The sequence below is a fragment of the Hyperolius riggenbachi genome, chromosome 6 (assembly GCF_040937935.1).
Source record: "Hyperolius riggenbachi isolate aHypRig1 chromosome 6, aHypRig1.pri, whole genome shotgun sequence".
Classification (NCBI taxonomy): Eukaryota; Metazoa; Chordata; class Amphibia; order Anura; family Hyperoliidae; genus Hyperolius; species Hyperolius riggenbachi.
In genome coordinates this window covers 293,775,166-293,800,170 of record NC_090651.1, presented here as the reverse complement: position 1 = coordinate 293,800,170, position 25,005 = coordinate 293,775,166, and the positions used below count along the sequence as shown (strand labels likewise).

General features: G+C 40.3%; 1 protein-coding gene across 5 annotated transcripts in view; it reads right to left on the bottom strand.

The window, feature by feature from the left end:
- The window catches only part of LOC137521606 (carbonic anhydrase-related protein 10-like), a 549,933-nt gene that overhangs the window by 171,641 nt on the left and 353,287 nt on the right, over positions 1-25,005 (bottom strand). For all 5 annotated transcript variants that reach the window (XM_068241074.1, XM_068241070.1, XM_068241071.1 and 2 more), the window contains one exon: positions 1,563-1,705. In XM_068241074.1, the coding sequence (XP_068097175.1) occupies positions 1,563-1,705 (143 nt within the window). The remainder of the gene's footprint in view (positions 1-1,562; positions 1,706-25,005) is intronic.

The window sequence follows — 25,005 nt, the reverse complement described above, 5'->3', positions numbered from 1 at the left end:
CACACTTTAGTGTGGTGTGTAAAAAGATGTATAAACACATCTAAAAAAGTTTAAAAGAGGAGGTAGTGGTGGAGTTACCTCCTCAATAAGTAGACATGGATTCTTGTCGATTTTAGTGAACAATATTTATTCAGTACTCCACAAAGCAACACACTTCGCAGGTTAAATCGTCATCAGGCAGTAAACGGAGTAAAAAAAAGTGTAAATCGGTCTAAGGACAAATTAAGCCGGATTGAACCTGCGAAGCGCGTTGCTTTATGGAGTACTGAATAAATATTGTTGACTAAAATCATCAAGAATCCATGTCTGCTTATTGAGGAGGTAAGTCTACCACTACTTCCTCTTTTAAACAGTTTTTAGACATTTTTACCCTATTTTGGCACCTCTGTTCCAATCTGTGTCTTATAGTTTTCCAACAATCTAACTTTCTTGGCAACTAGAATTTCGTTAAAAATATGTTATTTTCTTCCAAGTTTCTTATTTTTTTCTGACTCATAAAAGTAATTATTGAAACAAATGTAATACTAATAAAAATTCACATATGACATGCTAAGATGCACAACTCCCCCAGGACCACAGCATCTTTCATTCTGACAGATTGTCTGGCAATTACTCTGTTGGTTTGTAGTCTACTTTGGCAGACTGATTTTTTTTTAAAAGACAGATACAGCTTTCTTATTGTACCACACATTAAATGGCAAACAAGTAAAAAAAAAAAAAAGTCAAGATGCTAAAGAATGTGTTTTAGCTTATTCTAAGAGGATAGGATATAAAAGAAGATGTAATGTCTTCTATAATGCGCGTTCTCATTGTTTTGGATTTTAAAGGCCTTTAATGGTCTAGAATCCAAGGTTTCATTATATGGTCTAGAATTCAAGGTAACCTAAACTTAACATTCACATTTATTAACAGATTATAACAATATTATTCTACTGTGTTTACAAACCAAAGTGGCCACGTGAACACATGATACAATAAAACCATCTGATTTCACAGTAATTCAATAAAATGAGATCATGATTTTATGGCAATTCAATAAAACCATTGGGTTGTACAGGAAAAAAAAAACAACTTTATTTTTATTTAAGCAAAAAAAATCTGATTGATTTCCTTTATTTTTTTTTATAAAACTCGGGAGTGGTGGAAATTTCTGTACAATTTTTTAGAAAATGGAATGGTATAGGATAGATTGTTAATTTCTTGATTTATAGAATTTTTTCAGAGTTTGCAATTTTTTTTTTCATAATTTGAATAAAATGGAACATGTGTGATACATCAGTCAGATTTTTCGAATGTTACAATCAATCAAAAAAAATTGATTGCAAATCTTGGGTTGAAATGAAATATAAAAAATTGTCACATGGCATCTATGACATTTAAACGTTGTTTGCAGTAGTAGTAGTGGATACAGCATGATCCCAGCTATATACCCCTGTACATTACAGCCACAGATGTAAAATAAAAAGGGACCTAAAATAATGCAGATTGGTGACTAAAGGTCTAAAAGTCACATTCATTTGTGTTTTCATTTACTTTAGAGACCCTTTTCTATTATAAAATACCTGTTTGCCCTCCATGCTCAGCCTTAGTGGGGGTAGAAATGGATCAAAGATGATTTGGCTTGTGTTGATGTTAATTGGAGATTGTCGTTTGCCAATTGTGCATAAATTCCATGCGGAGTTTACCAGACCCCAAAATGCAGGACCTGAAAGTGAGAAAAAGAGATACAAATGAATAAAAAAAATGAAAAAATTAAAGTGTTCATCATAACACATTACTGGTCTTTACACATCTTAACCACTTAATGACAAGCAGACTTATAAAATTGTCCTGCTAGAGCCTCTTAATGGCTCCAGGATGTTTTTATAAGTCAAACAGTGCTGTTGCTGCTGTGCGCGTGCATGTGCGCACTCCCGCGTGTGCATGCTCCCGCACGTGCACGTGCGTTCCTGAGCGTGTGCATGTGAGATTAGTCAGAAAAAAAACACCATAGAAAAAATACACCTTTATTTTTAAATAATATATTGTCACCAAACTTTGTACTAGGGACATAATTAAAATCTTGTGCTAGCCAGAGGCTGTGATAGCTGCTGAAAGCCCCTTTAAAGTAATTACTGAAAACAAATATCAACCCCAAAAATTACTGAAAAAAAAAACAAATATTAACCCCAAAAAGCCTAATTGGTGGTGAAAAAAAAAAGATATACTGTAGATCATTTCATTGTGATTAGTAGTGATTAAGCTATTGGCAAATGAAAGGAATAAGCACTGGAAGGGGAAAATCGCTCTTGTCCGTTAGGGTAAAAACCGCTTTGGGGTGAAGGGGTAATATTGAAATCAACAAAAAGTATTGATAATTATATAATGCAAAGTTGCCTAGAGAGTGATCCACCAGATTGTTAGCATTATGCTATTGTCTTTCAGGGCTCAATTCAAAGTTGAGCAAACAAACATGAATACATAATACAGAGGTTATATATAGCATGACAGTGTTTTTTAAAGTTTAACTGTCGGGCATAAAATCAAAAATCAATTCTTTATTTGTATCTGGTATACAAGTAATAAGGATGCTAACTAGGCAATCCAAAAGTTAAAAATAACAGTTTTCTTATCCATAAAATAACATTCCCCAACTTATTTGGTACATCTGCTGCACAAAGGAAGATGCAGGGCATGCTGGGTTGTCTTTTTTTTTCTTCTTTAGTTTCCCCTTAACTAATGCAGCCTTATTGGCTGAAGCTTCTTTCCCTCCTGTTTTCTCCTCCCACACCTCTGTTCCTCTGTGATTGGCCAATATTTCTCATGCTGAGACAATGCACTTTCTATTTCAGAGCTAGGTGGGTGTGCCTGAAGACTGAAATGAGGGTGGGCATTGCATACACAATCAGGCAGAGGAGAGTAAAGTAAGGAAATTACATTAGGATTGGCTTCAAAATAGACACAGTTAAGATGGAGAATCCTAAAAATGATTTACTTTTTTTTTTACTATAGTAAAATCACTCAAATCCAAATGTAGACAGTTTAATACATATGATATGTAAGTAAAGCAAGTATTTATCTACTTCTATATGTGTTGTTTTTTTCTGAGATAGTATTGCTGACAGCTCCTCCGTAACATTTTTCTAGGATGGATTATACACATGTATTACACTGTGCTGGCCAAGATCCCTTTTACTGTGGGTAATATAATCTTAAGTACCCCTTGACTCATATTTCTCTGGAATAGTTCATACTTGTGTCGAAATGCTTTCCAAATATTGCTTGTTGCTTTTAATTAACAAATTATATTTATTCAGGTTTGTTTATGCAAATGTTCTCATTGTTTTAATCTCAAAATTGACTACAATGGATTCCCTATGACAAGTTCAAGTACCCTCTGAGTCTAACTGAAGTACCTGCTGAGCTATGCATACCCTGTGTTGAGAACCTAAGATATACAAGATAATTACAAATACACATAGGTAGTTACCCCTTCTCCTGAGATTTCTCCCGAGAGCCAATTTTTTTTATGTTTTCTTAAAAAAATTAAAGTGTACCAGAGGTTGTGCGGCAGGGGGGAGGGGGGTTTCAGATGAGACACAGAGGGATGTTCCCTGATGCAGGACATGCCTCTGTCCCCCCCCCCCCCCCACGCCGCTTTCTGCCCAACCACCGCTGCGCTATCAACCCCCTAACTAAAAAGTAATCCAAATACTATCAAACAATTTTGAGTATTTTCTTGCTTAGTGGAGCTTAACATGTGTTTTATTAATAAAGTGTGGTAACATCGCCTGTGAGAAAACTCCGGAAAAAAAAGTTACTGAATAGAGGCCCTAGTGTCCAAGAAATCATACAGCACATACAAGACACAATGTTGTATTCCATTGTTGTACACTTGTATATATTGACCATCCTTAAAGGGAATGTCCAAGCAAAATAAAAAAATGAGTTTCACTTACCTGGGGCTTCTACCAGCCCCATGCAGCCATCCTGTGCTCTCGTAGTCACTCACTGCTGCTCCAGTCCCCCGCTGGCAGCTTGCTGACCTCGGAGGTCGGCGGGACGCATTGCGTACATTTTTACGCATTCCTGCTAGTGCAGGAACATTAACGCATACATTTTTATGCGTTACTGGTTCAATGCGTACATTTTTACCCATTGAACCAGTAATGCGTAAAATGTATGCGTTAATGTTCCTGCACTAGCAGGAATGCGTAAAAATGTACGCAATGCGTCCTGCCGACCTCAGAGGTCGGCAAGCTGCCAGCAGGGGACTGGAGCAGCAGTGAGTGACTATGAGAGCATAGGATGGCTGCATGGGGCTGGTAGAAGCCCCAGGTAAGTGAAACTCATTTTTTTATTTTGCTTGGACCTTCCCTTTAAGTGTCTGAGGATTTAGGAACATGTTCAAGCCATGCAAGTTACCAACACATAACTGGGACAATCAGACTGCTGTGAGATAAGCCCATCAACCAAATGTTCTACAAAAAAAAGTGCTTTGCTCTTGTGTTCCTCTCTGTACTTTGTTTTATGCTCTGTCCATTCACTTCTAAAACTCTTATGCTGGGAATACATGGCTTGATTCTGAGCCATTTAGATGGCTCGATAGATAATTTCCAACACGTCTGATCTCCCACCCGATCGTTTTGCTGCTCGATTCTGCATTGAGGACAATGTAAAAAGATAAGAAAAAGGAGTGGAAGATAAGACAATCGCCTGCAGAAATGAGCGGGGAATCGATCGAGTGGGAGAATCGAGCGGCAAAATCGAGCCGTGTATGCCCAGCATTACTGTTCTTGTTTGGCACTGTTTCCAGGAAACTTATGGATGTAAGATAGTGTGCTGATCTGGTTAAAAATGGTTCATTCAGAGGATTGTTACCTCAAGTGAAGTCTGTTAGAAAGCTTTAGTTGATGGCAAATAGGGTTAGAAAAAGAATTTGATGTCCATGGGTTCTCCAGGGTTGGGAAACACCACAGTGCAGCAAAGTACCTAAGCAAGCAAGGAAACCTGCTTTAGATTTATTAAAAATGTTGTCTGTTGGTTGCATTTGCTTTATGGACAAACTACTGGACATGGTGAAGGTGGACATGTTTGAGCAGCCTGCATGTCCAACCGTTGGTATGTTGCCATCCACTCAGGGAAATTATCAGCAGACCTAGTTTATCAGCAGACCTAGTGTAGACCAAGCCAGGGTCAGAGAACAAATATGAATGCTATGAATGAGATGTCTCATTTTTGTGTTTTCTTGCCTTCCTCCAAGTATAAAAACATTTGTAAATGGTTTTATAAATCTTGCTAAGTATTTTTCATTGTAGAAACATTTTTGACTCTTTAAAGACCATTAATGAAATGTAGGAGATGAGAGCTGATAATGTCCTGCTGCTTTACCCAGCAATGTCAAGGCAGGTAGAAAGTGTGTTCTCTACAGGTGACCAGTATAAATAAAGGCTACTTCATTCTCCTAATGCAGCCAACAGATACCTACTTAACATCGGGTCTACATAACCCTACATCCTAGATACAGCAATCTGCAGGATTTTTAATTTAGTACCTAAAATAAATCAATTAAAAATAATAGTTTGACCTATTCACTTATAATGGTTGGCACACCATGATTATCTTAAGTGGAATTTATTTGCAAGCGTGAGTTGGAAAAACATTACTCTACAGTCTAGAGAAACTAGAAGCGTATGACAGCACACTGTGCTCTCAGTTCAGAAAGCAAAACAAAATTCAGCTATTTATTATCTTTTCTGCTACTTGCACAAACTGGAAGTGCCTGTTGGAGGCACACACTAATGTCAGATCTGCATGATAAAAACATAAGCACTGGCAGGCACCAAAAGTATTACAAAAGTTAAAGTAATTATTAAACACTTCAAAGCAAGTTACTAAGACATAAAGTCAAATTCTTCCCGTGGTTCAGTTTTTAATTAACAAACCAACAAAAGCTTCATGCTTCTGTGCTGTCAAGGAGGGACGGTTTATACAGAGTCCGTGCTGTCACTTCTGTCACAGCTCTAGACAGTGCCAGTCACAACCACTATTAGGAGAAGAAGCAGCTGTGTTTGAACCTCCCCATTGGACAGCCAAATGATGGAACAGACAGCAACACTTGAATTTCTCATAACTAAAAACCATGTAGGCAGCACCATACAGAAAACATACTGTACTCTTTATCTGTATGAATCTGACATCTAAAAAACAGAAAATAAGGAAAATAAAGAGCAAAACATTAAGGGCGGTAATAAATAAGTCATATAGGGCTTGATTCATTAGAGCAGCTTAAAGCGGATCCGAGATTAAAAACTAACTATAACAAGTAACTTGTCTATATATGTTACCTAAAGTTTAGATGGTTTACACAGCAAATCTAGCTGCAAACTGTTTTAATAGAACATGATTATTTATTCCTGTGATACAATGACAGCGGCCATGTTGTTTGTAAACATTACACAGAGGCAGGCTTATCTGTATCTTGATCCATCAGCCTAATCCCCTCTCCTCCTCCCTCCTCCTCTCTGCCTCTGAAATCAATGGCTAGTAACACCTGCCCCTCCTCCTGCCCAGACTGAGCTCCCATGAGCCCTTGCTACTGCCTTGGCTCTCTGAAAACCTGTGGGTTTGGCTTTTTTAGTTTATAGGGAATTAGAGTATCAAAACAAAAACAAAAAAGTATTTGGCTTGAGGAATGCCCTATAAACAATAGGAAAGGAACACAATTATGCAATGTGTAAAAGTGCACCTCGGATTCACTTTAATGTGAGAGAGCACTTGTTAAAAAGGAGGAGCGGTTGCTATGCATGCCTTACATAGCAGCACGCATAGTTACAGTAACTATGTTAATTAACATAGCTGCAGCCACTAGTGAAGTATCGTAGTTGCAATAATTCTCAGGGCCACCCACTATGTAAGCAACGCGTGGTAGCAGTATTGTACACTTTGTAAAGGAAGACAACTTTTTATCTCTGAAACATTTTAACTCGAGTTGTTTGTAAGTAGGCATATTGCCTTTATAATGATTAAAGACATTATTACCATTTTCGCCTTTTGGATGTGACTTTCATGTCCAGAAGGCTGCTGCTCTGCTGCTGCGCATTTCTGTGCGCTCCCATGCGCGATTGTGCACGCGCCGGTGTGCACCCGCGCTACCCCCGGGTAGCCTGAGATCACTGAATGGGAACATTATTCCCATTCATTGATTGGGAACGTCCTCCTTGTAGTTCCTGTAAGCGAGCATGCTCGCTCACAGGATAGAGAAAAAAAATCACTGTGGCCATCTTGTAGTCAAATAGTAAAACTACATGCACATACATTTTCATTACAAAAAGACACAAAAATTACATTTAAAATTAATTATTTACCTCCCACGCCCAAAAAATACTCAAATAAAATTTTTAACTAAAAAAAAAAAAAAAGTTACCTAAGGGTCTGAACTTTTTTTTTAATATGCATGTAAAGGGGTATACAACTAATATTTTTATAAATTATAAGCTTGTAAGTATTGATGCACGCAAAACTAAAAATTTATTTCCAAATAAAATATTGGCGCCATACATTGTGATAGGGACATAATTTAAATGGCGTAATAACCGGGACAAATGGTCAAATAACATACGGGGGTTTTAATTATGTAGCATGTATTATTTTAAAGCTATAATGGCTGAAAACTGAGAAATAATGAAATTTTTTAAATGTTTTCTTAATATTCCAAAGAAAGTCTAATTGGTGGTGGAAAAAAACAAGATATAGTAGTGATAAAGTTATTGGTGAATGAATGGAAGGTGAAAATTGCTTGGATGCATAAGGTGAAAAATGACTAGGCTGAAGTGCTTAATTACAGTTTATATAGAAAACAAATCTGGTATCTCTGTTTAATGTGATTTTGTGCACTTAAGAATTCAGAATAAGAAAGTAATCAATAATTTGTACTGTGAACAAAATCAAAAATTGATTTTAAAAATGCTAAGAAAAATGGTTTTTAAACTGTCCCTTTTTTTTAGTTTAAAAACCATTTTTTCTTTGCATTTTTAAAATCGATTTTTTAAAAAACTACAGGGTCTTTTTGGAAAATTCTTTTTTTGGCTTGTACCCACTATTATGCATGTAGCAATTTTGGTGTCATGGCTTTGCTATTCACTGCCAAAGCCGGCACAAAATTACGTAAACATTAAATTAAAATTACGATTCACTATACGAAATCAATTGAATTTACAAACCATAATTATGTATAAGCGTAAATTTATGTGAAATTTTGAGTAATCGTAATTAGCTAATTACGATCATCACTGGTCTTTACCGTACTGCAAGGTCCATTGAGATGAAGAGCACAATTATGACTCGTAAGTGTGCTGCTACTCAGGACAGAACAGAAGGACAGGGATTTGGGGTCTAGAATGGGGATTTTGGGTCACTTTGGGGTCTAGAATGCAGTGAGGTCAGATACTTTGGCATGCCCATTGACTACAAGCATCAGACTGGAAAGACTGTGAGGGCTATTGATTAGCATTTGGTGAAATGTGTCAGCTTTGTCAGAAGAGCTTCTATTTTTGATCATAGAAAACACGCTTGCATGGTTTGCTGTAATCAGACTGTTCTTTGAAATATTTCTGTCTTTTTAGTTATTGACATAGGTTATTTATTGACTTGACAGAAAGGATGCAGCACATGCAGAACAAGCTGGCAACTATGTTTTACAATGCGTTTAAGGGTGATGTCACAGCACAATGCAATAAAGGTACCACTGCCAGTAATCCTTCTCCCATGTCCACGCAGACAAGGACAGGAGGCTCCAGCGATCTCATGGTGATGTCGGACATGCGGACATTCTTTAGTCTAACGCCTCGCCTTAGCTCTTCCGGATCCACCCTCCACCAACGCCTGGACCGGCAGCCGGCAGGTACCCGACTACCTGGTCTTAAGTGTGGATGCAGACACTGTGAGCAGCGATTAATCCTTGGACTACTGGGTGCGCAGGCTTGACCACATCCCGGCGACCATATGGGCTTGAAAACCGCCACGGCCTGCACTCTGGCCATGGTGCGCACCAGTCCAGCATGGCCGTCACTTCGCAAACAGCTGTTTGCGGTGCATTACACAGTAAGTTTGGTGTGTCAGTGTAAAGCAGTACTCTAATTACACTCCTTGATTGATGTATACACATGCAAGATGTTTTAAAGCACTTTAGGCCTGCAATTTAGCATTTAATGTGATTTCTGCTTTGCGTCAAATCCACTTTTGGCATCTATCCCACTCATCCATGCAAAAACTCAGATGTTAGACCCCTTGAAACATCTTTTCCATCACTTTTCTGGCCAGCATAAGTGTTTCTCGTTTTCTAGGGTTCGCCTCCCCATTGAAGTCTATTGCGGTTCGCGAAAGTTCCCGCAAACCAAACTTTTGCGGAAGTTCCCGAACCCGGGCCATCTCTACTCTCAAGGCCCCTAAGATGACTTGTGGATGATTCTTACTCAACCAACTGTGCATACATGCACACACTCAACATATTCATACACTTTAACACACACACACACGCACGCACGCACACGCACGCACACACGCACACACACGCACGCACACACACACACGCACACACACACACACATACACCTAGTGACCAACGGTGAAAAATGCAACCTTTTCCATTCAAAAGTGGTGGGTGTGTTTCTGATTTTGCTGCTTGGAGACTGGTAGAACTAGGTGGAGTCACCCAGAACAGCAAACTGTCTCACCCAGAGATGAACACTTTTATTATGACACTGCATTGAGATTTTTTTTAGGTGAAGTTTGACGTAAGGTGGCCACTAATAATACAATTTACCGAACGATCAACTACGAATGATTCTTTGTATTAATGATCATATTCATATATGATCATTTGGGACCACTAAATCTTCTAACCAGTCCGATCAGATTTATGAAATCGATCCGAATTTTGGTTTGATCCCGCCAATCTGATCGGATTGGTTAGGTGATTTTTGTCCATTAGTGGTCCCAAATGATTATTTACGGTTTTTCATACAAAGAATCATTCGTAATTGATCATTTGTTATTGTTGTTATTGTATTGTTAGAGGCCACCTTTACATTTAAAAAAGAGCTCTGATTAAAGGGGACCTGAACCTTTACACAAGACTCAAGGAAAACAGAGAGAAATGCACCCATTTATGTATTTAAAGAGTTTCGCCTGTCTAAAGCTGGCCACTAACGGTCCAATTTCTAGCGAAAAATCGTTCGAGCGATCAGAAACTCTGATCGGACGAAAAATCGTTCACTACACCATCAACTAACCAATCATTGCTTCCTATCGATCATGACCACCAAGAAAATCCAAATTTTCGTTCGACGAAAATTCATTCGGGCGACATTTTTTTCACTCGTTCATAATAGATTGTGTCCACCAATGGAGATTATTTACAACCAATCCGATCAGAATTTCTGATCGTTCGAACGATTTTTCGCTAGAAATTGGACCGTTAGTGGCCAGCTTAATTCCCCTCATTTGTGTCACAAGCTGTAATTTGATCTCTCCCTGTGTCACGTGGCAGATAAGGCAGATAAGCTCATTTGAAAGCACAAGATGTTAACAATATGTCTGCTTCCATGAAAGCAGAAAGAAGAAACAGTGCAGATTTATTGCAGGATTTGTATCAGCTGTAACAAAGATTTTTTTTTCTTTAAAGGTTATTCTGCTGTTGTGTATCTTTTAGAGTAGAGAGATAGTTCTGAGTTCAGGTCCACTTTAATAATAAGGCACATAAACACCATTTCCTAAAAATGAGCCAAAAGCATTTTCCTGAAAACCGAATACTTGGTTTGCAAATTCATAAGATAATAATTCATAAGAATTTCCTTCCTTCCTCTTTTTTCCTTTACGGATAATCTGACCATATGCTTAACTGAATAGTTATAATAAAAGCTGTTGAAAATAAAATAAACCATATTTACAAATAGACGTATAAGAGGTGGCCATAGCTGTTGAGCCACATGAGCATTCATTTACGGAATGTTCATTAGCAGGACTCGTCATACCAATTAGCAAGATATTACTATTTTTTCTTCCTTTTAACATCAAGTCTGTTTAGACCATCTGCAACTGCCAGCTTTAGTTTGGAGTATTTCCCAGTTTATTGCTACACAGGCCAAGCTTAATAAATAAGACATTTATTGTGCCATGGTTCTTAACTCCAAATATCAGGTACCTCTCTAAGGTCATGCTTTACAGAGTCCATGCAGCGGGAAGAGCTATGGGCATTACTCATCTGGGAATTCAAATAACTTCACATGAGCACTTGCAGCGCCCGTTGAGAGTATTTATCAACTGACGTTAATACTCACTGTCCAGTGGTGTAGCTAAGGAGTTGTGGGCCCCGATGCAAGTTTACATTAGGGCCCCCCAAGCACTCTATACATAGTAATAGATACGGCGCACCAAAACCTGCCAATGGCATCTACAGTGTTTGAGGTGCAAGAAGGGGATGGGGAGCAGTTTGTTAATAATTACTACTATTCAAAGTATCTATAGAAGTGATTATTATGAACACAGAACCAATAGAGAGCTAATACTGTAGTTTAGGGAGGGCCCTTTGGGGCCCCTCTGGCCCAAGAGCCCTGATGCGGTGGCTACCTCTGCAACCCCCATTGCTACGCCCCTGTCACTGTCTTAATGAAAAGGTGTGTTCACACCTTTGATGGATGTCGCCAGTTGGGGATCAGGACTTGGGCAACATCACTGGGCCAGGCTGCTCAGATGCCTGACAGCTGTGTAGCTGTTGATACGCTGTGTTGCTATGCGGGTAGGCGGAGGGATGACAGAGTGGCGTAGAGGAAGGAGCGTGATGTTACTCAGCAGGCAGGGGCCCAGCATAGACAATAGGATCGGGTGTTGCGAAGAGGTGAGTTTATCCGCCGGATCACTTGCGGGTTTGAGGTTGGGGCCACTGTACACGTGCTTGATTATCAGCTGAGGCGGTCAATATGGGCCGCCTCAGCCAACTTTAGACATGTGTGTGCATGAGTGTTAAGGAATGACTGAGTCACTGCATGCCTATTAACACTATACAGCGTTTCTATTGGTTCTATCACTTACAGGGAACATGTGGAAACACTGGGGCCATGCAATGAGACCAAGGTGACCAAAGTTAACATTAATGGACTCCTACAGTGGAATCCTCATGCAAAATCTGAGCAGTTTGGCTGTTTACTGGTGACCAACCAGAAAGGCATTGTAGGCCCTAGGTTACACTAACCAACGTAAAGTGAAATACAACCCCCCCAACCACCCATGTTAGGGAATGTCAGCACTTTACATTACATGCTGAAACTTCTCACTTAAGCCCTGATCCATGGAGGTCTGGTACGTTTTTTTAAACCATCCGTTATATTACCTTGGTAACTTACACATTGCTATGGTAGCACATGGCATAATGCACATTGCCCTAGTTCTGTGGATTGCAGTAGTAGCATAAAGCCCCATGCTCTGTGCATGGCAGTTTTACTGGACTTAAAGGAGTTCTGTGGGGGTTGCGGAGGAGAAAAACAGACAGTTACCTTGGGCTTCTATCAGCCCCGTGCAGCGGTAATGTCCCACGCCATCCTCCTCCTATCTGCCGTTCTCCGCCGCCGGCCCAGGTCTAAGCGGCATGGGATCCAACTGCGGCAGCGCTACAGTGGCCGTGCACCCGCTCGCTTCCGCTTGCGTCATCGGAAGCTTACTGCGCAAGCGCAGTACAAGAAACCGTTGTACTGCGCCTGCGCAGTAAGCCTCAGATGACGCGAGCGGAGGCGCGGTAGCGTGCATTATTCGTCTGTGTGTCAGACGAATAATAGCCCGGTGCCTGCTGCGGGGAACGGCGGATGGGAGCAGGACGGCGTGGGACATTACCGCTGCAGGGGGCTGATAGAAGCCCCAGGTAAGTGGCAGTTTTTCTCCTCAGAAACCCCCACATAACCCCTTTAAATAGGAACTCCAGTGAAAATAATGCAATAACATTTTTACATTAATTATGTATAAATGATTGTCAGTGTTTGCCCATTGAAAAATCTTTCCTCTCCCTGATATACGCTCTGACATTTATCACATGGTGAATTTTTTACTGCTGGCAGGTGATGTCACTGGAAGGAGATGCTGCTTGCTTTTTTGGCAGTTGTAAACAGCTGTTATTTTTCACAATGCAACAAGGCTCCCACAGTGTGATGTCAGGACCATGGTCCTGACACCACACGGTGTAGGGTTCACCACAATATCAGCCATACAGAGCCCCCTGATGATCAGTTTGTGAAAAGGAAAAGATTTATCATGGGAAAGGGGGTATCAGCTACTGATTGGGATGAAGTTCAATTCTTGGTCACGGTTTCTCTTTAATTAACCAGTATTTGAAACGTAAACTGCTAATTTTATGGTTTATGACTGATAAACACTAGTTAAGATTCCAGAATACAACATTATGATATATTTTGTTTTGCTGACTTGGCCTTAATGATCCAATAGGCATACTGAGAGTCCTACACACTGATCTGGAAGAAGGAAAGCGTACCTGGTAAGGTAAAGAGTGGATACCACCAAAATCACCTAGAATCATGAAAAGCATCTTGATGACTTGCTGACATCTTCTGGAATAGAAGTCACAGTGAGTCCTTAAGTATTAGCAGCATGTGCTTTATTTGTAAAATTGTTTTTGATGTATAAAGGAGGCAAAACAGGAGAGGACCCGCAACATCCACACACAGATGAGCCAAAGGGAGCCAGGAACCTGCAAGCTCAGCAACCAGTAGAAAAGAAAATTCCACTGCACCAATGGCTGGGTGAAAAAAAGTTCTCTGTTTATTGTTGCATCAGTGGGTACAAAAAGTTAAAAAAGCTTACGCGTATCGGAGCTCGTGGCCCCTTAATCATAGCTTACACATTGTTACAATGCACCAGTTTAAATAGTCCAGTGCCGTCCCACCACAAGGAGGGAGGGAGGCGTGGCCAAAGGCCTTAAAGCAACACACATATATATAACTCCACAGTAAAATGGCAACAGCCAAGATATGAAATAACATAAAATGTTACGTACACAGTAACAAACATATCAATACTATGTCAAGTTATCCAGATTCACTAAAAAACGGACATGGCAAAATTAGTAAGAGCAAAATTCAATCCAAAATGCTGGTAAAAATCCAGAATTACTATAACATTATAGACTAGAGTCATATGTTAGACTAACGTCCATTCTGGAGTTTAACCCCTGAGGAATCCGGGTCCCTAATTTCTAAATCCAAAAAGCCTCTCTCTTTCGTAAAACCCTGTACAAATCTCCCCCTCTGGCAGAACGCAAGACCCTCTCCACCCCTTGGAAAACAAAACCCCTCATATCTCCCTGATGTGCATTCAGAAAATGCTTGGACACACTAGAAACTTGAGAGATGTAAGACTTATTCCTGAGGCATCTGGAGGCTCCGTTATAATGTTCAGAAATGCGTTGACGTAGAGGTCGTGTAGTACAACCTACATACTGCAACCTGCAAATGGTGCAACCGACTAGATTGCCATTTTAATGTGGAGTTATATATATGTGTGTTGCTTTAAGGCCTTTGGCCACACCTCCCTCCCTCCTTGTGGTGGGACGGCACTGGACTATTTAAACTGGTGCATTGTAACAATGTGTAAGCTATGATTAAGGGGCCACGAGCTCCGATACGCGTAAGCTTTTTTAACTTTTTGTACCCACTGATGTAACAATAAACGGAGAACTTTTTTTCACCCAGCCATTGGTGCAGTGGAATTTTCTTTTCTACTGGTTTTTGATGTATAATTGTATGATCTATTTGCCAGACATATGGCATGCCTAATAATAAATTAACATGTACAACATATGCCAGACTAAGACTTTTCTGACAATCAACAAATGCATGTTAAACTATTTGAACACCAGATGTACTATTAATAATACTAACCGTCTCTCTTTCAATATTCAAGGCTACAATAACAAAGTTATTTTGCCTGTCTGTTTTATTTTTAAGGTAATGTTAAATGCAAAACAGATAACGAGAGTGTTAATATCTTCAGTCTTATTAATGAATGAAAAGTGTGGGCTACCTGGGGCAGTACATCCTGGATTATTTTACGTTGAAGAGTTACCAGAAAACCTCTGCTGCACTTCTACTGTCAATGCCCCCTCGTCATTGTTCAGCTCAGATGCCCCCATCCCCTCAACTTCCAGACAAGCTCTGGTATTGGATAGCTGCTCACCAACACAATACACACACAATCTTGCTCGTACTGATGCCATATCCAGTGGTGTAATTAAGGAGCTTGGGGCCACAGTGCGAGTTTTGCACCATATTCATATTTTTGGGATGTGGGAGGAAACCAGAGCACCCAGAGGAAACCCACACAGACACTGGGAGAACATACAACCTCCGACGAGAGTGCCCAGGCTGGGATTAAAACTGGGGACCCGGCGCTGCAAGGCAAGACCACTAACCACTACGCCACCGTGCTTGTAGAAATACAGCTGGTGGCAGACTAAAATAAAGTGATAAAGTTTAGCAATATACAACCTTAAAATTATTAAATACCAATAACATATTGTGCAGTGCATTTGTTTTTTTTGTTTTTTTTAAACAAATGTAGAGTTACCCTTTACTAGTACTCTGAAAAAGGATAAACTTTTCTGTTGTGCTGTTAAGAGTTGATTACACTGAGAAGGGTATACATTTACATAAATATACTGTTTTGTAAGCTTGGGTCTGTTTAAGAACAGAAAAAAAGGTAATTATCTACACTCGTTTGAGAGCAATATGCTATTTTTTCTCCCTTCTGCTTTATTTAATCAAAGCTATGAATAATGCATATAATCTCACAGTAAAACCTTAAGAATGAAAAGAAATGAAGACCTTCTCATAAAAGCCAACACAAATATGTCCTCACATCTTCTGTTACAGTTGGCTTTTGCTATCCGCTTTGCAACCAAGACGCTTCCTGACTTTATTTAGAAATGCTTTTCCCCCAGTGTAATGGCATGTGAGCAACCTATCATCAGGTCCCAGCATAGCCACACTGGGCATTGCCTCTGTAAATATTGTATAGGACACTATGAGGGCTAGCGGCAATAGAGACAATAAGTAAATGCCTGTGTCAGAGTATTATGCTGGAGGCTTTTATGTGTAAGTCATGGTTTCATTTCATTTCCTTTTTTTTTTTTTTCAATTTTACCTTTATTCTTCAATACTCAGAGTAAAGTTTAAAGCTGTATCCAGGGCCAGATATATCATAAGGCACTAAAGGCATGTGCCTACAGGCGCCTGTTGATGGAAAGGCATCTCACTCCTCTCCCTGAGTGCCTCCCTCCCTCCTTCCCTATGCAGAGTACCAAGGGGAGTCTAAATCAAAGGTTACTCACTTGGCTCTTGGCATTCCACTGACCAGATCTCCCTTCAGTTAGGGGCACCTCTGGCTATTAAATACTGAGGATACCTATAATTATCTAATATTAAAGGGCACTTGTAACTATCTATAATGACAAGGGAAATAAGGGAGACATGACAGCTGGGACAGCCAGCACCCTTTACGGTGTCATTTGGTGGGGGTTTGTAGGTTCCTGGAGGGCAAAGTCTAGGGTAGCAGGACATCTGTGCCTATAGCCTGAATATAGCATATATTATATATTGACATTTTAGAGAACTGTACTCTCAGGTAGGAGGATCACCAGCAGGCTATATTAACAGAGACATGGAGCCACTGAATTTGCATAGATATTCACCTCTTGCAAGTCCCTTGCCCCGCCCCCTCCACAGGTCTACCCCTACCTTCCCCCTACCTGGTATAGAAAAGGCAAATAATTTGTGTCTGCATTCAAGCTTCTTTTAAATTGTATGCAGCTTTGACTAATTAAGATCAGTTAGAAGAAGTTATTTTGATTGATCCAATTTCAAGCTGCATACATTTTGCATGTAATCTGCATGCAAGTTGAAATTATTTGCATCTCATTGACTTTCTCTGTTCACTAGCATAAGGCGGCAATGAGCCCCTTGTCTGTATGATTGGGAAAGGTTAATTTGCAAAGAGAGAGGGACAGACTGTTCAGAATACACAAACAAGGGTAGCTATGTTCACCATGCTGGGACTTAAATAAGGGGGGGGGGCTTAGTTTGCGTATTTATCTCAGCAGCCATTGTGGTCTGGTAGCAGACTCTCTTGAGCTGCTGCTTGCGCCATCACAGCCCTTTTCTTAAATGCTTTAGGTGGTACAATTAGCTCCCTGGCGATTGAGATTGATGTGTGTGCATGTGTTCTCTTTGTTTAAAGGTTAAGAACCAAAATTGTCTCAGCTTGAAACTTGAGTTTTAGAGCATCAAGTGTTTGCTTGTGGCTGACTGGTGGAGGTAGAGTAGGGACCTGTTCTAAGCAGGGAACTAAGCAGTGGTGAATTGGCCAAATACAAACTATTCTGTAGTCTTTTTTTAGAAAGTAAGATCCTCCATTTTTAGTTTCAATCTATTTTATTAGATGCTTACAGTAAAAAAAAAAAACATGAACAGCTAAGGGTCTTTGAGGAGTACAGAAGTGAAGAAAATCTCAGCAAAGGCATTGAACTTAACTATCCAAATTTCCCACCAGTCGTGGGTTCATCACTTCCACATACTCATATATGAAACTGAGAATTCACACAAACGTAAAAAAAAAAAAAAAAAAAAAAGATGAACAAAAAACAAAACTAACTTGGATTCTCTTCTAGGGGTTGTTCAACAATATTTCACATTGACAAGCAGTGTAAGTTTCAAAATGCTGGATCTTTCCGATCCTCCTTTTCATTTCAAGCAGGGAATATTGTATGTAAAATTGGGCCATGAGTAAAAATGAATGTGGGACCCCTTACATTTTCATACTGTATTGACAGGACACTTGTGACCTCTACACTCATTGGCTTGTAGGCACTGGTGATGAGCAAAAATGCCGATATTCTTTTCACATTCTTTTTTGTGAAAATACTGTAAAATGCAACTTTGGAGCAAAAAAGCAATCAAAAATCATCATGCAATACATTTGTGATTTTTCTAATTTTTTTTTTTTAGAAATTTAGCACTAAAATTATTTTCATGCCAAATTATTACGAATTATGCATTATTAGGGTTATTATGAATTTTCACAACAGAAATAAACGTTTTGTTTCCTTTGACCATATTGCGAAAATACAATATAATTTTGCAAATATTTTCTCAAAATTGAAAACAGCACTGTCCAGTTTGACCCTATCAAAGCACAAGCCCTGATTTCAAGTGGACACTCTAAATGTCCAGAAGGGTTGGCCTTAGGCCCGGACAGTCAATATATTTTATCCAAGGATGTCCTATTTTTGTAAATGGGCCTATACTATCACTAAGAATGGCTAGGACTAGGATATGTTCATAGATCATGGTTTTGGAAACATTAATTTTAAAGCGGAATATAACCCTGCATTTCAACTTTGCTCTAAAACATTATTTACAGCATATTATATGCAAAAAGCATTTTTTTTTTACTAGACCAGCATTGGAAGGGTTAAACACAGAGGTTTAAGGGTCCGGGAGCGATATGCAGAAGTTCAGATTGTTACATTTTATTTAGTTATATGTATCTATTGAGAAATGTTACACACTCTTTGGCTGTCCTCCAGCTCCTGAGAGAGTGAGTCACATTGTCAGTTTCGGATGCGTCTGCAGAAATCTCCAGGAACTTTAAAGCTGTGTGTAACCCTTCCAATGCTGGTCTAGTAAAAAAAAAATGCTGGTTGCATATAATATACTGTAAATAATGTTTTAGAGCAAAGTTGAAATGCAGGGTTATATTCCGCTTTAAGAGTTTCTATTGATACTTTTATTAGGTTCCAATCTCTCGCAATTTGAAGCTTTGCAGTGTTTACCTTATGCTGGGAAATATCTGCAAGTTGGGTAGTTGCTTCTAAATGGTTTATCACCCAACAGAAAACTGCTAATCTTGTGGATAAGGCTTTCTAATCATTCTCAATTTTTGACAGTTTATTTTATTACTGACAGTGTCCTAGCTTATTGTGAGTATGTGTTTTAGTATAAAGGGTTAATACTTTTTTTTTTCTTTTCTTTGCAGAATGTCCCCCAGTAATAGAGGCCAAGATCAGGATGACAGCCAGGCAGAAAGACAACCTGGCATTATCTGAACGGAAATACACATCGAGTCATCCATATTTCTTGGAGTTCAGGTACCCTTTAAAAATAACAGTGTTATGTGTGAGATGTTCACCAAGCATTCTGTTTCACTATTTATCTCTGACTCATTCTGACAGCATATGTGTGACAGCTGCTTACAGAAAGACTTTTGAATACTTTTTGCAGCTCATCAATGCTTATGAGGGCAAACAATTTTGAAAATGTAAAGAAAAAACAAATGTTATTCCTATCTAATGCCGAAATTTGTGATGGAGATTCCCTGCAAGGCCCAGTACCAGGCAGCTCTGCATTGGGAGAGGGGATTAGAGCAGAGATAGGTGAATAATTCCTCCTGAACCAAAATGTTTGATAGGAAATGGAAGTGCGCAAGGAAGGACTTCTCAGAATCTAATTCTACACTATTTCCCTGCATGATGCATAGGGAGACTGGAAGTAAAGAGGAGCTAGCTGACGCGTTGCATGGACAGGTGAGAGATTTACAAAAATGCACCCTTGCGCAAGCTCTGCAAAGGGACATAGGAGGGGAGCTCAAGGAGAGGGAGGGATGAACCCACCACTTCTTCCCGGCGGGTGCTTCAGGCTGTGTCATAGTAGGTCCGCCCCTGCTCAGAATTAAGAATTCATTCATATATCATTCATATCATTCATATAACTAGCTGTTTAATGTATCTGGTTGATTATGCAATTTTTGACCCAGATTAGCCACGACAGTTTACCATTCTATGGCAAAAAAAAGGTAGCGTCAAATTAGCTACCTCGGTATGAATTTATGTAGAAACTTAATGATCCTTTTTGTCAATAAATATACATAGTTACATAGTTATTTTGGTTGAAAAAAGACATACGTCCATCGAGTTCAACCAGTATAAAGATATTAAATGAAGATTCCAAAACTAGCTGCAGAATTACAAAAAAAGAATCATAGTATTTTGGGCAAGATAGAAATCCTGAAAATGTTGATTCTTTCAAAGTTGATTTTCCTATTCAAGTGTTTACCGGTGGTAACAGTACCTATGGAAGCTGTATATTAGAGATGGTCCGAACAGTTTGCCGGCGAGCAGTATTCTGCGAACATCGTCTGTTCGCATTCGCAGCGAACAGCGAACATTTGGCTATTTATTATGCTACAATAAAAGTTACATTTTATGTAAATTGTTACAAGCTGTGAAACCCTTTTTCTTCTCTATGCTCTTGTTGATTTCTGGTTGTATCTTATAAGGGATGGCCTAATACCTACACTGATAACCTATTGCATTGTGTTATAATAATGTACAGACCTGTTGTGGTATTCCAAGGAGTGAGTGAACAATCATAATCAAAACATAATCTAATTGAATCAAAGTTGTAATACGTGTGGCCCGCATTACAGCCCAGGAACTCATGTCTTCTCACTGAGTAACAGCTTCCTACTTGGAATGATCAGGGAAGCAATCCTCGTGTATATATTACCGGAGAAGCTAGCAAAACACAATAACTAATTATCAGCCCAAAAAGGTGTATAGAATGTTTGTTATAGATTTCAGATTTTTGCATTAGGGGATGAGGCATGATCGTGCGAGGAGATGGATGGCACCAATTGATGGGTGGCAGGCTCGTAGAGCCAGATCACTTTCTATCTGCAGAAACCAATCACGTCTAATGTCCTAATCAATAACAATTTAATGCCCTAATCTTCTGAAAGAGATGCAATTCTGAAGGTTCCCATGAGTTACGGAGCAGACAAGACAATAGATAATTTACAGTGTGGCCTTCTCCGTCTTTAATTATCTGTTATAGTGATATGTAAAATATTCATGCATAGCAATTACAAACCAAGTCTCTAAAGCAATGTTTCTTATAAACAATGCCGGGGAAATCTTTTATGTTAGTTATAGATATTGTAGAGAGGTGTCTGAGGTTTTCTTTTCTTTTACTCCAGTCAATACCCCGTTGGAGAGGATTTTCTCACTTTTGTCCCTAAAACCCCCATGGAAATTTGCCACTTCAATGTGAAAACAAATCAACCCAGGGACAGGAAATGAAATAAGGGCAAAAAAAGGCACCAGAGGCGTCCTGGTAAAAACAGCGCCGCTGTAGGCGGCAATGTTAACTGCCATGATTAGCAGAGAAGGATTGGGTATAACTCACCCAATTACACTCTCCAGCGGTGATCTCCATGGCAACGGTGGCGTCTTGTGACATGCTGCTAGGTAATGATGACAGGTCACATGAAGCCACTGTGAACATGGAGATAACCGCTGGAGAGTGTGATAGGGTGAGTCGGCAGAAGGGAGAAGGTAAGAGGAGCAGAAGCCGGCCTGCAGGCCGTAGTTTGCCCACAGTTGGGCTAGACTGAGCTGCATAAAAATATTGCTATAGTCAAATTCAAGGGGGTGTATAGAAGTAAGGAGAGATTGTTAGGTTAAGAAACAACATCTGTGTGGTGATTAATCATGTCTGTTTCAGATTACTGCTTTGGATTCATATGCATGGACTCACTACTTTCAACCTTTATATATGGGCAATAGGCGAAAGAGTATCTTCTTATATTTTGTGAAAATGTGGAAGTTAAATCAGAATAACCATGTATCTGAAAAAAGGGGGTCTAGTTAATCTTTCAAAAAATTAAGTTTATTGCAAATAAAGGGAATATAAAATACAGTTGAGACCTTTATTTTGAGGCTTTTTGCAAAATAAACCCAGTGAAGAGCAATGATGCCTTTGAACGTCCAATCAGATGCAGAACAATTCCAAAACTATGAACTTTCTGCACATAATTGGATGTTTGAAGTGAAGACTTCAGTAAGTGCTACTGTTCTCCATTGCATTTCTCCTTTAGTAAATTAGCCCCCTTCATTTTGAGTTTTCTTATCTCAAGGTCTTTGATTCTCAGTTTAGCCCCATCTCTGCAGGTTATCTGTCCATAGTATAATGTGAAATAAAGCTATAGTCTCAGAGAAAAGAAAACAGGTTTTGTCCCCATGCTGTGTTCAGAGATACTGTTGCTGTGAAGAACTTCCCCAGAGTACTCATAAATCTTTCAAAGTGCCAATTAGCTTGTGGCCAAGGAATGATGCGTTTGTGTTTAAACACGTGGAACAAAGTACAGACCTTGAAAGAAGACCTGTGGCAAACATTATGCAGCAGCTGTTCCCTTCAGGTGTACACAGTGCCTAGTGTGCTGAAAATCACACAACTGTTGTCCTCTTTACCACTTTATTTGTGTTATAGGTAAGCTGCCATATATACAAATACCTGCTTGTGAAAACTACTGTTATCTGATCAACAATATGCATGGAACATCCAAGTCAGTGCTGGTGGAGAGAGTTGCTGGACTGCCCTGAAACTAGCATGCAGCCTTTTAGTCAAACAAATAGTGTTGGTGTTCAAATTTTGGTTGTCCATGTATTCGACCCGAAAATGGCTGTTCTAATTGGGATACTGTCGACCCCAAAAATCCTTGATTCAACCAGGGGCATAGCTACAAATCATGGGCCCCACAACAAAACCTTGATGAGGCCCACCAGTGTTCACACCCTTTCCCTTGCCTACCTCTGGTGACCCTCACAACCTGGGAACCCATCTTGTACGGGTCATAAAACAAGTTTGGACAACATACTCTTCACACCTGTAACAAGTGTAGCCACAAAAACATCTGATATGAAGGATGGACCCCTTCATCAGAGTGAAGCAATAGTTGGGGTTAGCTTACAGCTCTGGGTCCCCATGCGGTCGCAGGGTCTGCTCCCCTGTAGTTACACCCTCTTATTCAACTGTACACATATGGCAACATTGCACTTACAGTATAATAGTCATACCGAGAAGCAGTGCGTTTTTAGGTTATCTAGCAGAAGTGCAACTTGGCAAGAGGTTAAAGAGACACTGTAAGAATAAAAACGTCCCTAGGGGGTACTCACCTCAGGAGGGGGAAGCCTTCAGATCCTAATGAGGCTTCCCCGTCCTCCTCTGTCCCACGGGGGTCTCGCTGCAGCCCTCCGAACAGCGGCCCGACAGACCCGACAGCCTGTTCAATATTTACCTTTCCAGGCTCCAGCGGGGGCTCTTCTGATGGAGATAGGCGGAAATAGCCGATCTCCGTCGGGTCCGTTCTACTGCGCAGGGGCAGGAGACTTGCGCCTGCGCAGTAGAGCGGCCCGACGGAGATCAGCTATTTCCGCCTATCTCCGTGGGAAGGTGCGGATACTGCACCTGCGTTGGAGCCACGGAGGTAAATATTTACATCGCCGCCGCTCCGGGAGGATTTTTGCCGCCGCCGTGGGACCGAGGAGGACGGGGGGAGCCTCAATAGGATCCGGAGGCTTCCCCCCCAACCGAGTTAAGTACCACCTAGGGGAGGTTTTTTCCTTATAGGTTTTCTTTAAAAGGTAAATGTTGGAAAAAGTGAGTTTTGAGGGAGAGTTTCAAGATATCAAAGGTTACAAAGTGACGGATGTGGTGTGGAAGAGCATTCCAGAGGAGAGGTGAAGCATGTGATTATGTCTCACTCTCACTTCCTGTTTTCCTACAGTATATATTATTTTGCCTACTGATGCAACTGTGGTGGAAATATTGATAATTTCTGATTTAAAAAGAGATTCACTTTTACTGAATGACTGATGGCCAGAGTTTTAACATACACAATAACATGAGAAGGCTTCAGGGGTGGGCAACCAAGCCTCACTAGACTTTAACCCTCCAGGCGGTAACCCCAAGCTGAGCTCGGGGTAAGCCGCCACGGAGGATATCTCAGCCCCTGGTAAGGCAATTCGCCCCATTTAAAGTGCTGTATGCACAGCTAGCACTTTGCTAGCCGCGCGTACAGCTTGATCACCGCCACTGTGCGGCGATCGCCCCCAAGCAGCGGCAGAAGAGGACCCCCCCGCCAGAGCCCTGCACTGCCCGGACCAATGACTTCCGGGCAGCGCTAAGGGCTGGATCGGAGGCGTCAGGACGTCGGCTGACGTCCATGTCGTCATTCCGATCGTCGTCATGGTGACAGGAAAAGCCGAACAGGGAAACGCGTTATATACGCTTTCCCCTGTTTGCTATTGATGCCGGCGACGATTGCACTAGAGGGACACATGCGCCCTCTAGTGTTGTTTCATGTAGCTACCACTCTGGTAGCTTTACATGAAACAAAAAAAAAAACAAAAAAAAAATGTATTTCTGCCTATTTGGCAGAATTAATTAACCGCCAGGAGGATGACTATCGTGAAAAAAGTAGGCAGTTAAAGTCTGTCAGAACCAACAGGTTTTGTGGCAGTCCATCTCCTCATGGGGGATTCTTAGGGTTTTCTTTGTTTTCAACAGCATTTCCTGAACAGCAATTGCAAAGTCTAACTGACAAAATAGTGTGCAAGTGAGTAGGGAGGCTGGCTGGTATCTTACTATTTTGGCAGTTAAAGCGCTGTTTAGGAAATGCACAAGTCAAATACATCCTGTAGTGTAGATGGACTAACAACGCTGAAATCCAGATCTGGTTACAACAACCAGTAATGACTATATCTGCAAAGAATGTTTCTGCTCTTAGTAATATATGTGTTGTGTGGATGGTTCACTGAACGCACATATGTAGGTATTGGTAATCAATGCAGGCTGACCTACAATGTACTTTATGCACGTTCATGTTCAATTTTCTAGTTCCTGCTCTTTCAGGGCAGTTCAGCTAGAAGCATTACATTTCCCTAGCATATATACAGGAGGCATTAACCTGCTACACAATAAAGTTGTTCTTATGCTATTTATAAAATATTTAGCTACAGAACACATTTTCATTCTATAGAAGAAAACATCCTCTCCCTTTCTCTCTCCCTCTCTCTCTCTCTCTCTCTCTCTCTCTCTCTCTCCCCCTCTCTCTCTCTCTCTCTCTCTCTCT